The 16,486-nt window shown below is 33.7% G+C and overlaps 1 protein-coding gene and 1 long non-coding RNA gene across 2 annotated transcripts; one reads left to right on the top strand and one right to left on the bottom strand.

Annotated features, from left to right (window-relative positions):
* The first annotated feature begins 498 nt into the window (after positions 1 to 498).
* On the top strand, positions 499 to 1,840 carry LOC113357849 (expansin-A10-like). Its single transcript, XM_026601337.1, has 3 exons — positions 499 to 758; positions 842 to 1,154; positions 1,244 to 1,840. The coding sequence occupies exons 1-3, from the start codon at positions 599 to 601 to the stop codon at positions 1,545 to 1,547; spliced, it is 777 nt and encodes a 258-aa protein (XP_026457122.1). The 5' UTR covers positions 499 to 598; the 3' UTR covers positions 1,548 to 1,840.
* A 10,786-nt stretch (positions 1,841 to 12,626) lies between these two features.
* On the bottom strand, positions 12,627 to 13,295 carry LOC113361807. Its single transcript, XR_003365338.1, has 2 exons — positions 13,132 to 13,295; positions 12,627 to 13,021 (listed from the first exon to the last, which is right to left on the bottom strand). It is a non-coding gene; the product is annotated as an uncharacterized LOC113361807 (long non-coding RNA).
* Positions 13,296 to 16,486: the final 3,191 nt, after the last annotated feature.

The following is a 16,486-nucleotide window of genomic DNA, read 5'->3' as shown; positions in this document are numbered from 1 at the left end:
CAAACTGGAGAAAAAAATTTAGTCCTAGAATGCCAATGAACAAAAACAACAACGGGGATGACAAACTGGAGAAGAAAATTAGTCCTAGGATGCGGAGAGACTGCTAACCCTCCTGCAATCTTCTGACATGTTTAGGATATCATATGTAAATGGTTGTTTTCCCTCTATTAGCCGAATATTCGTCGGTTCGTGTAGTTATACTGTGAGCAAAAATTGAGAAAGAACAAACTGAAAAGCAAAAACAGTTAAGAAGTGCATGTTAGGGGTAGGGTCATGGTGATGCAAATGACGGATAATATGCGGTTGGTAATCCACAACTAGTACAGAGACGCATGTGAAATTTATTTTTGCGATTAGTAGTAATAACTTCAATTTGTTTTGTGGCTCTGGATTCTAGCCCAGGATCTGATAACTGCTATCTTGTCTCTTCCCATCCCTACATCGACACCTTTCATTTCCTTTTTCAGTTTTCCATCTCCAACTTATCTACTTTCTTCATAAGATTTGCAAAAGCATCTGCTACTATAAATTGACACCTTTTCTGTGCCGATAACATCAAAAATTCATTCTCATTTCCCCCTGATTTTATCTGATAGTTATGGTGTCAGTACGCGGCATCTCATCTGATCTTCTTCCGTGCTTCTTCATCTTGGCGGCGGCCAGCCTATGTTTCAGCTCAGTTTATGGAGATTATGGCGGTGGTTGGATGAATGGTCACGCAACGTTTTACGGTGGTGGTGATGCGTCAGGCACAATGGGTAAGTAACTTAACTATATTATTCAACACTATATGCATATCCGGATTGTAGGTTGATTTTTTTTTGCGTGTCGTTGAATGCAGGAGGAGCCTGTGGGTATGGAAATTTGAACAGTCAAGGATATGGAACTAATACAGCAGCACTCAGCACTGCCTTGTTCAACAATGGATTAAGTTGCGGGTCATGTTACGAGCTGAGATGTGAAAACGATCCTAGATGGTGCCACCCTGGATCGATTCTCGTTACAGCAACAAATTTCTGTCCTCCTAACCCTGCTCAGTCGAACGATAATGGTGGTTGGTGCAATCCTCCTCTTCAACACTTTGATTTAGCTGAGCCTGCATTCTTACAAATCGGAACATACCAAGCTGGAATCATCCCTGTCTCATTTAGAAGGTACGGTTGTTGTATAAATTAATCGAAATTGAAAATATTCCGGCATCTGATTTATCATAATTTTGAATATTCGCGTACGTTGTTTACAGGGTATCCTGTGTGAAGAGGGGAGGCATAAGGTTTACCATAAACGGTCACTCTTACTTCAACTTGGTGTTGATTACCAACGTTGGTGGTGCCGGTGACGTTCAATCAGTAGAAATTAAAGGGTCTAATTCAGGATGGCAAGCCATGTCAAGGAATTGGGGACAGAATTGGCAGAGTAACTCGTACTTAAACGGGCAAAGCCTCTCGTTCCAAGTAACCACCAGTGACGGAAGAACTGTTCTTAGTAATAATGTTGCACCTTCTGGTTGGCAATTCGGACAAACATTCGAAGGGAGCCAATTCTAGATCGATTCGACTTCGAATCGAACCCTATATTCTACAATTACTGCTATTTATGTAAGAGGAAGAATATAGTTTAATTTGTTTGTATATCTAAATCAAATTGAGGAATAGTTGTACTAGTAGTTTAAAGTCGAAACTCCAGAATGAGCGTACCAGTGAGTCCATTATCTGTTGCAGTAAATACTTATGAGTCACTTTTGTAGTTGGGATTTTCAGTTTCATAATCTGTAAAGGGCAATAATGCGTTATGCCCATATCGAAAATCATAAGAGAATCAGGATATATAGTTGCAATCATATTTGGTCTTCAACTAAAACCTTAAGCAAGAAAAATAATTACTCGAAGTCATAAGAACGACTAGTGATAGATTCAAGAACTCCCCATAACATCACATACACTGGTACAATCTGCAGATGCGAAATTCAGAGGACAAGACAAAGCACATGCAATAAAAGATACGTACTACATATGACCTGTGGTGTTGAACCAGCAGGGTCTCTAATTAGCTTCAAACAGGAACGCAAAATGGGCATCTCAGTTGAGGTTCTCATGCGCATTGTTTGAGATAGAGATCTGTTTTGAGGCATACTCAAGTTACCAGCCGAACATGTGATTTTACCTGGGTTCGGCCGATAACTTTTCAGCCGAACTTGGTCAAATGCATGCCTCAAAATATTTGAATATATCTCAAAACATGTCTTTTGAAATAACTAGGGGACTAGTACTTGCAGTAGATGCCATCAGCAAAGGAAGCCCACTCCAACATTTATTACTTCTTTGGGCCCTTATATATTACAAAAATTATAAATTATAGTTAGCCCATTTAATGGAAAATAAAAAAAACGATCTTTTGGGGACCATGATTTTTTTGGGGACCATGATTTTATTTTGGGTAAAGACATTAGAAGTAAATGTAGGTCACCCCTTATCTATATATTTATATTAATACCTAAATTACCCTCCTGATTAATTTTGGATAGCGATTAGTTAGTGTCATGATTAGTGAGATGGTTAAGTTAAAGATAATTAGTGAGATTAAAAAATCATATGGGTTTTTTTTTAAAAGAAATAGAATTATTCATAGAGTAAAGTTAGAGAAGATGAAGAAGGAAAATATGAAAAACGATGGATTTTACCAACCACAACCGGAGGAAGGGTATTTGGGCACCCAGGTATGCTTCAAACTTAGATTATGTTGGTTGAATTGCTCCAAATTTTCAAAAAACTGTAAATTTTTAGAGTAGATTTGGGCTTGTTCGGTTACTTATGTGAAGAACATGTTACAGAACTCATCTGAAAGGGTAGTTCGGTTACTTTTTGCAAACACGCAGGTTACCGAACTCGCTCTTTAATGGAGGTTTTTAGTCGTTCGGTAAACAGACATGTTACCGAACTTTGTTTATAGGATTTACAGAGTAATGTTCGGTTGGTTCGCAAACTTTAACCCAACAACATATCTAACCGAACTCCATATGTATGCAATTAGTGAAGAGTTCGGTTTGTCAAGATTTTTTGCGAACAAATCGAACATGGTGGGACAAGTTCGGTTAAATTGAAACTCAACATGGTAGGAAAAATAGCACAGTTCGGTTGCCTTGGATTTTTTTTCTTTTGTAATATGGGTAGAGTTCGGTTGCTAGATAGTTTTAGAAACTTTTTCGAACCAACCGAACAGAGTAGGCAAAGTACGGTTAAATCATAACTCAATATAGTGGGAAAAATAACAGGGTTCGGTTACATTGTTTTTTTTTTTTTTTAAATTATTGGTAGAGTTCGGTTACTAACTAATTTTAGAATTTTTTGCGAACCAACCGAACTCGGAGTTCGGTTACGAAAAATTAAATTCGTGATAATCGAAGTGTTCTTCGTGTTCTTGGTTTCAGAATGTTCAGTTACAAAACTAGTTTCTTTAAAACTATCCCTAACCGAACATGCCATTTAAACCTTGATGATTTCTACTCAATTTTCCCAATCAAAAACGATTGATGGGTTTTTCAATCGAATGAGGAACGTCAAGGAAAGAGAGAAGATGAAGAGAATAATTTTTTTTTTCAAAACTAAAAAATTTCGATTCCCCTCCTGTTTCTGTTTTTGATTTTGATTTTGGTTAATAAATTCATTTAGATTAGATATATATGATTTGATTTATATAGTTATTAAGTTAGTTTTAATTTAAACTAAAATAAAAGGTAAATGTGTATTTACCAAAATTTAGGACGCCCCTTATAAGTATGGGGAGGTTGTCCTAATAAGACCATGATCCCCAAAAAAACCATTCCAAGCTCTCTCATTCCGAGATGCTTAGGTATATTCTACACTTTTTTTTTTTCCTTCAATGTCTCTTTTGTTATATTTTCAAAGCTTGAATCATTCGATCAAGGCACCTCTTAAAATAAAAAATAAAAAGTTCAAAAAAAAAATAACTGCTCTATTTGATAAGTTCTATACTCTCCCAAAATGGTTGTAAACATTTGTTTGCTTGCTTCCTTTAGGCGTGAAAACTAATCCAGTTATTTTCTAAAAGATAAATTAGGTTTTGAAAATGACAAATTAGTTTTCGATTATTTCTAAATCATTCTCTTTTTTGTTTTCATAGTTAATGAAATAGTCTCGACATATTATTCAGTTTAACTACATTCAAATGTGAGGATAGTGCTAGATATACTAGTCAGCTATATTTTCAAGTGTGGCGGTGTCTTTTAGATTTTAAATCTCGAGATTTTCTTCCGGGATGTATAACATTTTTGATAAAAAAGAGCTAAGAAAAACACCAATATTGTTGGGTTATTTGTAGTTTGATACTCGAGTTTTAACTAGAATTTTATTCTGTAAATAGGGATGTCAAGGATACTTATCGAAACAGATAGTAACTCAGTCGTTTTTGTTACGATAAAAGTTATCTGATATCCGATAACATCCGATGAAAATCTACGATTCATTTCGATTCCGTTACGTTTAAGTTATCGACTATTGGATAATACCCCAATAATATTTGGTGTCTGACAAAAAACAGATATACCAGTTTTTCAAATCTGAATTCATCTCAAAATACAGTTTTCAGTTCAAAAGCCATACCACACAAGTAAAGACATACAAATGTTATAAATTTCTTAGTCACATGTTGTTGCAAAAAAAAAAAAAAAACTTAAAAACAGTTGGATTCTTATAATGGGATGTGAATTTTCATAGCTTGCTACAGTGCAACTGCAAATGCGTTCCTCCGGTCCTTAATTCTTCCTTACTCCTTAGTCCTTATACATCTGCATAATTATTGAAATAGTCTTGACATGTTAGTCAATTTAATTACAATACAATGTAAAGATGCTGCTAGATATATTCTTCAGCTATATTTTCAAGTGTGATGGTGTCATTTTGCTTTAAAAAATTGACGAAATTACAAAATTTTGAAAAGGCCCACCGCCACCTAAATTATTATATCTTTACCACACTCAGAATTATAATGATTGAATACTCATGGATTTATTTTTAATCTACCAATATATAGATTCTTGAATCCGTCGATGGATGTCATTTTTAAATAATCCATGAATTATTTAGTTTGTTCGCTATATATAAATATTACTCTCCACATCCCATTTTGTAAGTACTAAATCTGTTTTGTTTTCTGGCATCTGTTTGCTATATATAAGAACTACTCTCTCCATCCCATTTTGTAAGTACTAAATGTTTTTTTTGTTGGCATGCCAAAATATTGATAACTTAAGCGAATTATTTTTATTTTCATCCGGTATATTTAAACTTTTTTATTTTAAATTTTCACTTCAAAACTTTTAAAAATACGTTCTTCCAATATCAAGAAAAAATCTTAAAAATAATAATTGTAATTCATGGAAAGCACTCGATTTTTTTTTGTTCTCCTTAATTTTTTTCATTTTCTCAACGTATACGAACAAATTGAAACTGAGGGAGCACTTATAATTAACATGGTCTGGATTGCTTAATTGTACATGATGAATGGCATGGTAGACTTACCATTCGGAAAGCTGACATATCAATAAATGTATTGTTGGTTTATTTGTACTTTGATACCCAAATTTCAAAAGATCTGTCATTTTGTAACCTAACCCTATAAGAATGGCTTTTCTTTTTCTTGAACTTTATAAGAGAAGCTTTTATGAAACCTCCAAACGCGATTCAACTCCAAAGGAGGTTTTATAAAAGCAGAAGAAACCTGTTTTGAGGCACACTGATTTTTTTTAGGCATACTGAATGACGACAAAATAGGGTCACTAGATAAAGAAACATCATCACCCCTTATCCTCTCTTTTTTTATAATGGCATAACTATCCTTGCATAATTAGTGTTAATGATTATGATTATATTTAATGGTAATAATTAATTAGAAATGTTACTGATTGATTAAGTTAATTGTTAGTGTGATATTATAGTTGAAAAATATTGTTTTTGTGAGAGAGTTGGGTTTTTCTTTGAGAGAGGAATAAGAAGTGAGAAAAACCTAGGTTTTTGAGATTATTGTAATTCAAATGGCGAATGAGAATCTTCCTTTCATAAACAGAATGTAATATATATGTATGGTTAATATCCTTTTTGTAGTTTGAATTCTTCAAAAAACTGAATTTTTACATATAAGTTCGGCGAACCTGAGAGAGGTTCGGTTGATAACTAGTATGCGCATAGATGAACAGTTCGACTCATTCGAAACCTAATGCTTGTCATCCGAACTTATATTTTGATAAGAAACTCTAGTTAAAGGTTCGACATATAAAATTAATAATGAATCAGCCAAACTATTTTTATAACAAGTTAGGCTTATAAAAAAATAAGCCGAGCTTGACATACATAGACATCATGGGAAATTAGTCATAAGGTTCGGCTAATACAAATCAATTTTCTAATCAGCCGAACCTGGGAAAAATAATCTTTTACCTTATTGCATGGTTCAGCTCTATTTTCATATTATCGAATCAGACGAACTTGTAGTTCGCTAAATTTATTAAATTAGGTTCGGCGGATAATTGAGATAAACATATCGGCCGAACTGTTTTTAAGCACCTTTAGGATGACGAACAAAGTGAAGTTCCACTGGTAATTCTTCTCAATTATAAGCCAAAATTAACTCTATAATCGCAAAAAACCAGGTTTTTTTTTATGATTCAATCTATTTTATCAATCAAAATAACAAAATAAGAAATGAGTTTGTAGAAAATATCTTTCAATACTCATTTCAAGATTCGGTTCTTCACTCGGTTGAATTTATGATTGAATTTCAGTTTCAACACCTCAATTTGTTTTTGTTCTTCAATTAACGGATTAGAAGAAGAATTTGAACTCCTACCTAGTGATTTTATATCTATGTTTCTTTGTGCGAGTTATTTTATATCAATGTTTAATAAACCAAATTCAAATTTTCATGAATCAATGATTAATTGCAGCAATGAAAAAAATGTCGATTCTAATTTTTGATCTTAAAGTTAGAGAAAAAGATAATATGCTTAAATTTAAAGGTGATTTTTTTTTTTTTGATTTTAGGTTTTAAGGATAAGGTCACTTTAATAATTTAAATCGTCTAAGGATGTATAGGTAATTGCAATATCCTTTAGACACCCCTTATAAATCCACCCTAGATAGGATAATGAGTAAGTATGCCTCAAAACAAGTTTCACGCAGAACCTCGATCCAAATTCACCACCCTTAGAGCATCTCCAACGGGACAATGAAAATTTCCTATATATAAGGCCACATAGGTTTTTTTATCAAAATATCTTCTCCAACGGAGATGTGATATTGAATGTGGAGATGAGTTAGGGTGCTAGTTATCCTCACATCCTTTAACCCATCCTCTACTTTTAGAGGTTCTCTTGAAGGATGTTAGGATTCCTAATCATCAGTTTTACTAAACATAACCGAAAAAAGTAAAAAGAAAATAAATAAAATATGTCTAATCAATCAGATAAATACAAATAGTTTATATTAGTAATCTAGACATTAACCGGTTGGAAATTATTTTTCTGATATTCCTAAAAATACGGTAAAACTAGAGTTTAAACTTTCGAAGGATGTCTTCATACCGATGCCACATAGAAATCACATCACATTTCATTGGAGATGCTCTTATTGGCCGACTGTTAAGAAGGCCTTCTACGTGATGGCAATATGTAGTCTTCCGTCATAAAATTAAGTTACAATTTGAGATAATCAATCAAATTGTTCATCAATATCAATCAAAGAAACTCAAAGACAGAGATTACGAGTTCAAATTTATTCATAATATCCATTACATCGATCTGATTCAATCGATCTCTTCTTCAAGTTTTGCAAATTACAAAAAGAAAAAAAAAATGAAAGAAAAACTATGTTCATTTTGTAAATTTTATCGAACCGAAGCCTTTTTAGTTCATTCCATTAATTTGCAGATTGAAACATGATCAAATTCAATCAAACTCCAGAAGCAGAGAATTAAATTGCAGGGTTGCAGACTTACAGTAGCAGTGAATCGGGTGAAGAAGATAACTTTTAGGGTCGAGTCTTCCCTTATCCGACCCATTGGCCCATATGCGAATACATAATTCACTGGATCTTCATTTTTCATTCTTCTTCTTGTAAAATCAATCAAACCGTTCTTCTTCACATTAAAAATCCTTCAATTTCAGCATCCTTGTTGTTGAACATAGAAAACTCTTCTCGAATGAATTTAGATATGTTCATTAACCATGCAATATTGCATATGAGTTCTTGATTTATTGTTGCTAAATGCTTTCACTATCAAAATAGTATATTGCGTTGCTGCTAATTTATTTTGGTGAGAAAGATAGCACACGAGGCAGAGAGGAGAAAGAAACGCTAATACAGATTACATATTAGATAGTGAAAGCTAGGTAGGATTTATATGTGTGAGGAATTACCTAAAGAATCCTTATTAAGCGAATTACCTAAAGTGACCTCTGACACAGGTAGGTTTCTGTTGAGAAATGTGAATCCAATCTCCAAACTAAAGTAAAGCTAACGACTAACGTGTAACGCTGCATAGTGATGTGCTCAACAATAAGGAGCTCCTTTGTTAATAGGATAAAATGAGAAATAATACAATGATGCATATTTATAAGTAAGCTACAACGGCTGCTCTTTGTTGTTGTGATATATATTTATCCAAAGAAACAAGAAATGTGTTTGTGAAATAAAACTTCTACTTAAGCTGTTAGGTGAGATATTAACTCACCCTTTTCGTCGGCCCCCACCGCTTGCGGTCAACTAGTAGTATGAGAGTCAAGTTCCAAAATCTGGGCTATCCCGTTTGGTGGCATGGGATAGAACCGTACATTGGCATGGGACAACAACTAGGCTTCTATTTATTCCCTTGGGAACCATGAAAGAAGAACCATTTTCATTTGTCAACATCGGTCACTCTCCACAACCAAACCCCCCTTTTCTCCTCAAAACCCTAGTTTTCTTTCCTGACGTCAATTTCCCGTCTATTCTGCAATTACTACTCTGAAATCACCCCTTGTATTTGATTAGGGTTTCCATGGGGAACTTCGATATGGTCCCATTAGAGATTATGTTAGAAATTTTATCTCGTGTTCTAATTGAATCTCTTCTTGAGTGAAAATTGGTTTCAAAATCATGGAGAAAACTGCTTCAACATCCATCCTTCTCAAAATTGCAAATTGATTCTGTCCATGATTCTGATGGTAAGTTGAATTGCATATTTTATACACAATGCTCTGCCAGGTCTGGTTATAAACCTTTTTACTATACTAAGTATGATGAGAATTTAAACCGTTTTAGTCGAACCGCACAGATCAATTTAAGAACTCCATTTGAGTATTCTTTTATCCTTGGTTCTTGTAACGGTTTAGTCTGTTATGGCATGAACCTGCTTATATCTGTAATCCGGTCACTAGAGAGTATATTGTCCTCCCAACTGAAAAAGCTTCGCAAATGGATTTGGTTACAGTCCTTCGACCAATGAGTTTAAAGTTGTTAGAATCAACTGGAATTGGAAAGACCCAAACTATAGAACTATTCAGGTATACACTCTTGGCAGTGGAATAGGATGGAGAAATGTGGGAAAGATGGACTATAATCTGTCTAATCAAGGTGGTTTGTGTGTGAATGGAGCTATTCATTGGATGGTCGAAAACAAACGTACCATTGTTGCCTTCGATTTGGCTGATGAAGATTTGCGTGAACTTCCATTACGCTAACACAGAAGATGACATATTATCTTAACCAGTTATTTGCCAAGAGTCTTTACGATTCTATTCTGTTGGAGCACACATTCCGTGAAGCTAATTTTGCAGCTGATAAAATGGCAAAGACTTGGTGTTTATTGGACTACGGTGTAAGAATTAATTATGTCGGTCGTCTAACTGTTCTACATTCAATTGAATTACCAAATGGTTCTTATTTTCGTTTTAAATAGTTCTTTTGAGTTTTTGGGGTTGCTGTGACCTCTTTTCTCATGAACTACCTTGTATATAACTATTTTTCTTAATACAACTTTTGACTTATAAAAATAAAATAAAATATCTGCTCCATTGGAATGGTCAAAAATTTAGTAGTGTTGCTCATGATCTGATTAAGTTGTCAGTTTTATTAATTACTTTTGCTGGTGGTAATATATATACACACACCACCTTCAGTTTGTATCTTAAACTAATAGTTTGTTAATTTCTCAACTATGTGGTAATGCGAGGCCGAGTCTTCCTAGGACCTTCACAAACTAGCTACAAGACCAGGTTTCCATTCACCACCAAGTCTGTTAATAATGTAAAATTTTATTTTTAATTTATTTTATAAAATTAAAAAAGAGATTAAGCGAGATGGGTTACTAGTGCAGTGCGGAAACATTGAATAGAATAACTATCTAAAACTCATACATTTCTGAGATAACATTCAAGAAACACAATACTCTTTATTTATCCAAAAACTGTTTAACATTAACACAAAGAGCTCGTTATATAGATAATTCTTCTCATATTTCCTAAATTATCAAAATACTGATTACCTAACATAAAAAATATTTCTAAACTAATAAATCCCTACATAAATAATTATACTACTAAAATATTCTTCATAAATGAAAATAACTTAATTAATCATAAATATTATTTTCTAAATAATAATAGTAAATAGGAGAATATTACCATTAAACAAATATATTTCCTTTCCCTAAATACTCCACCATCCTTCTCTTCTCTGAAAAAAAAACTCTCTCTCGAATTTTGCTTGTATAATTGCTCGCATTTATAATCCGTTGAGAAAATTTTATATAATCCTTTGGAAAATCCAAACTTTGCAAAGTTATTTACGGACACAATAACACTTGTACAGAACTAATCGTACAAACTGATTCATGAGAATGATCAACATATTTGGGACATATAAAAAACTTTAGTAAAATCAGTTCGCTCATGCAAACAAATTGTGTCAAGTAGAACAGGGGGAAGTTGTAAAAAATCGGCATCCACAATAATGAAAATCTATTTGGTTCCCAGTTATGCTCAGCTACTGAGTTTGCCAAGTCCATTTTTGTAATCCAAAAGATAAAAAGTCCTTTAGCATGCTTAACCTGTTGGATTGTAGGACATTTAAGCAAATATATCTTCATTTGTGATTTGTTTCTTAAACCTCCAATTGCTGAGCCTGAGTTTATTGTAGTTTATCTGCATGTATGAGCTTTCCTTTTAGAATGTATGAGTTGGGAAATTAATACTTTATTTCCCATTTCTCCGAATCCTGAAATAAAGTTGCAGTTAGGCTATATGCTTTAGTAGGAAGTTAAAGGCATAAAACAAATTTTGTGAGGGATCTCAGTGTTTCTTTAAATTGCCACAGTGTCCCAGCTCAGACATTACAATTAATAAGCTGTTGGGGTTTGATGTTTGTTCTGTAGAAGTATTGATTTCAAGTCCCTATTAAATTAGATCTGCAGACTTTCCTTTTGCTATGCTTCAATCCGGGAAGGAAACCCAAATTGACACTTGAGTAATGTGTATCAACCAAACTGTTTTTGTTAATGTATTTACTAGTAAGAGTGTTTAGTTTACATGTTTTTGTTTCATTGAACTAAATGCATTGGAGGATGTGATGCAGACTTTAGTAAACTCAATTCATTTATGCAAACGGAATTGGATAAGTAGATCCACTGCATTTAGATACATTCCCTCTTTGATGTTTGGACAACTTGTTCTGGATATGTCGTTGGTCTTTGGTGTTTATCATCTTGCTTGGACAAAGTCTGTTCAACCTTAGTACGGGAAATTCGTGCATATCTGTAACAATGCACTTGTAGTACCTTTAGATTTATAGAGGATATTGTTTATAATGACAAAGATGAATGCAACTTTTTTCTCTATTGTCCAACTTTCAGTTATTTACCAACATCCTTCCCATGTTTTTCCATGTTTATTATGTTGTTTATTAGGCGTTTTGATTTACTATTTGTTAATGGATGATATATTATTGCTTTTGTTTCAGTTTCAATTTCATATATTAAAGACTTGCTTATATCATCTTTGTCATTTTGCAGGCTGCTGGATTGGTATTTACAGAAGCCTAACGTCGGCAAGTCTGTCGTTAAGAAGAGGATGCATTCTTTTGGTACTTGTGTTGCAGAAGACAAAGAGACAAGTAATGATTTTTTTTAACTAGGACTCAACCATTTTACTCAAGACATAATTGTTAATGTTCTCACAAATAGAAAGAACTGGTAGTGTCGCCTAGCGAAGAAGGCTGCTGTGCCTAGATGCTTAGCTGTATGCATTTTAGCCATGATGAATTTCAAGATGCCTCATGGTTGTCATTTTTTCTTCGTGTCTTGCTTCTTAATTTAAAGCTTATTTTTGCTTATACTTGACCAGTTCTGGGATTTTGGCTTGACGATTGGCATAACTTTTAATTCTTGGCTTGCTTGGTATATTACTGACCATTTAAAATTGTGCAATTTATCGGATCCATAAATACTGGTTTACATGATATGGACACTGTTCGAATTCGAATGTTGTCATTTCTGGTTTTTTCGAAGTTTCCTATTTTCGTTTCTTTAATTTTTGATTTTCTTAGAATTGGCACTTGAATTTCTTAGAAGGGTCCAAAAACTGCATAATAACTCAGGCAAGCCACTTCAAATTTATGGTGGAGAAACTAAAAACACGGGTACATGAACATATGACATATTAAACTACATCAAATTAGAAGGGAAAATGTAAACACAACACCATCCACACACACAACAATTATTACAGTAAAAACCATTCACACACAATAATTATCAAGGTACAGTAAAAACGTAGTACAATCTGTACCCGATTAGGTAATTTAAAGAGGACAACATCTTTCGCAGCCGCAGCATGGCTTGAAAGCATACTGGCCGTCTGGGCAGATTAGCACATTGAGTGTGCAAAAAACTTGTCGTACGCACACAACTCTTCCGCATAGCGATGACCGTGACGACCTAGGTACTATAGGGCATCTATTCGATTGGAGTAGCATCCCTGATAGACATTCAATTAGTTAGTAATTAGATATACGAACATAAACTGCGAAACTGTATTTAATTATTAAACTATGTTGAAAGGATTTACATATAGGAAATTAGACTTACTACTGCTCGCAGAAGAGGCTGCAGGCACGGCAATCAAGACGAATAAGAAGAAGCAAAAGAACATACTCATCTTGGCCATGATTTCTGTTTATTTTCGATAGAACTTCTTCTTGCAGTTTGATACTATGACTCTTGCTTTTTGTATGAATGATTTAGATATGGATGATCAAGTACTAAAACTAACCTCTATATATAGGCATGAATGAGATGATACAAATGACGGTCGGTACTAAGATGACCATTTCTTCTAAGATGAAAATTTGAAAAAATCAAGAAACTAGTTAACTATTTCGAGTGTTGTTGTCCACCATCCCAATTGCAATTAAAATTCAGTGATTACCTAGCCTTTAGCTTCGTGAACTTTTCAACTAAACGTAACACAGAAGATGACATGTTATCTTAACCAGTTATCTGCCAAGAGTCTTTACGATTCTATTCTGCTGGAGCACACATTCCGTGAAGCTAATTTTGCACCTGATAAAATGGCGAAGACTGGGTGTTTATTGGACTACGGTGTAAGAATTAATTATGTCGGTCGTCCAACTGTTCTATATTCAATTGAATTACCAAATATTTCTTATTTTCGTTTTAAATAGTTCTTTTGAGTTTTTGGGGTTTATGTGACCTCTTTTCTCATGAACTACCTTGTATATAACTCTTTTTCTTAATACAACTTTTGACTTATAAAAATAAAATAAAATATCTGCTCCATTGAAATGGTCAAAAATTTAGTAGTGTTGCTCATGATCCGATTAAGTTGTCAGTTTTATTAATTACTTCTGTTGATGGTAATATATATACACACACCACCTTTAGTTTGTATATTAAACTAATAGTTTGTTAATTTCTCAACTATGTGGTAATGCGAGGCCGAGTCTTCCTAGGACCTTCACAAACTAACTACAAGACCAGGTTTCTGAATATGAGTCAACCCCTGACTCCGACCGAGTCAGCAGTCAGACCGTTTGTTTTTCATTTTGAGTCAGATCTGACTCGACCTATGACTCAGACATAACCCCTGACTCGGACTCATTTGAGTCAGGTAACAAAATACCCCTGACTCATGGGACCAAACCACCAACTCACTTATTTCCGAGTCAGATGAGTCAGATCTGACTCAAAACAAACATATCGACTCAGATCCAGATGAGTCAGGTGATTTCACTCAGATCCAGACGACTCAGATGAGTCAGGAGTATACAAACATGGTGTAAGTCTGTTAATAATGTAACATTTTATTTTTAATTTATTTTATAAAATTAAAAAAGAGATTAAGCGAGATGGGTTACTAATGCAGTGCGGAAACGTTGAATAGAATAACTATCTAAAACTCATACATTTCTGAGATAACATTCAAGAAACACAATACTCTTTATTCATCCAAAAACTGTTTAACATTAACACAAAGAGCTCGTTATATAGATAACTCTTCTCATATTTCCTAAATTATCAAAATACTGATTACCTAAAATAAAAAATATTTCTAAACTAATAAATCCCTACATAAATAATTATACTACTAAAATATTCTTCATAAATGAAAATAACTTAATTAATCATAATATTATTTTCTAAATAATAATAATAAATAAGAGAATATTACCAATAAACAAATATATTTCCTTTCCCTAAATACCCCACCATTCTTCGCTTCCCAGAAAAAAATTCTCTCTCGAATTTTGCTTGTATAATTGCTCGCATTTATAATCCGTTGAGAAAATTTCATATAATCCTTTGGAAAATCCAATCTTTGCAAAGTTATTTTCGGACACAATAACACTTGTACAGAACTAATCGTACAAACTGATTCATGAGAATGATCAACGTATTTGGGACATATAAAAAACTTATCGTCAAGGTAAACATCATAGAGTGGAGGTGAATTTCAATCCACGGTAACTTGATATTTTTCAATTTCAGAAAAAGAAACAATATCATTAAACCTTTCGATTTCAAGCTTTAATGCGTACTCCAACGAATCTCGCGGATCATGTGCAACTCCTTGAAATCCTTTCTCCTTGTCACCAAAGCGGTTTTGGTTATTTTCATCACCGGTCACTTCCTCCACTCGTTGTAGGCTAGGACCATGATGGGGCTCTTGCTGATGATGCATTTCATTCAATAGGAGGGTGAGCGCCTTTTACCTTCCGTTCTAGATCATCTATTTCCGCTTGCTCTTTCTCATTGCTGAGAGAGACTCTTCGAACAACCCCATAATTTCTTCCTCGAAACATGATGCAGGAGCGTTGCCTGTCTCTGAACAAACTGATGCAGTGCAGAAACGTTGAATAGAATAACTATCTAAAACTCATATATTTCTGAGATAACACTCAAAAAACACAATACTCTTTATCATCCAAAAACGGTTTAACATTAACACAAAGATCTCTTTATATAGATAACTCTTCTCATATTTCCTAAACTATCAAAATACTGATTACCTAAAATAAGAGATATTTCTAAACTAATAAATTTCTACATAAATAGTTATACTACTACAATATTCTTCATAAATGAAAATAACTTAATTAATCATAATATTATTTCTAAATAATAATAATAAATAAGAGAATAATACCAATAAACAAATATACTTCCTTTTTCTAAATACTCCACAAGTTACTTAGAGGATGGGGCTGTAAGGATTGAGAGTCTCTTTCAAAACCGAAGAGTGGACAAATTTGATCAAACTAGGTCGTACGATGGAGAAACCCCCTTTAAAGGTTAAACCAAGATATGGTGAAGTGGTCTGTGAAGTAACTAGTACAAGTTGATTATGTTTTATTGTGTCAACTGGCAGTTGACATGGCCTTTTGGCTCGAAAATAAGTGTGAAGATGAAGTTAACTTGAGATACAAGTTTTAAAATTTGATTACTCTACAAAAATGTATTATGGTATTTGATTAGATTTGGAAGTAGTATCCTAATATAGTATTCATAGAGTTCGGGAGGTCTAAGGTTTGTGTTGCCTATAAAAGGAACCAGCTAACACCTTTGTAACATACACCTAATTATAATAATGTAGTCGTTTACTGCTTCCTTGTTTATTATCTTCTCTCTTGTCAGATCTCGCACCTCCTTTCAACCCAAACTCAGTCAGCTTTTCTTTTAGTTGAAGGAGTGAGTGAAAGACTTCAATATAGGCAAACAGAATTATGTGTTTATGTTAGTTTTACATGTTTTTATTTTCTTGAACTAAATGCATCCGAGGATGTGATGCAGACTTTAGTAAAATCAGTTCGCTCATGCAAACAAAATTTGTCAAGTAGAGCAGGGGGAAGTTGTAAAAAATTGGCATCCACAATTATGAAATCTATTTGGTTCCCGGTTGTGCTCAGCTACTGAGTTTACCAAC

Source organism: Papaver somniferum, chromosome 3 (assembly GCF_003573695.1).
Source record: "Papaver somniferum cultivar HN1 chromosome 3, ASM357369v1, whole genome shotgun sequence".
Taxonomy (NCBI): Eukaryota; Viridiplantae; Streptophyta; class Magnoliopsida; order Ranunculales; family Papaveraceae; genus Papaver; species Papaver somniferum.
Note: the sequence above shows the minus strand (reverse complement) of the source record. Positions and strands in the feature narration are given on the sequence as shown.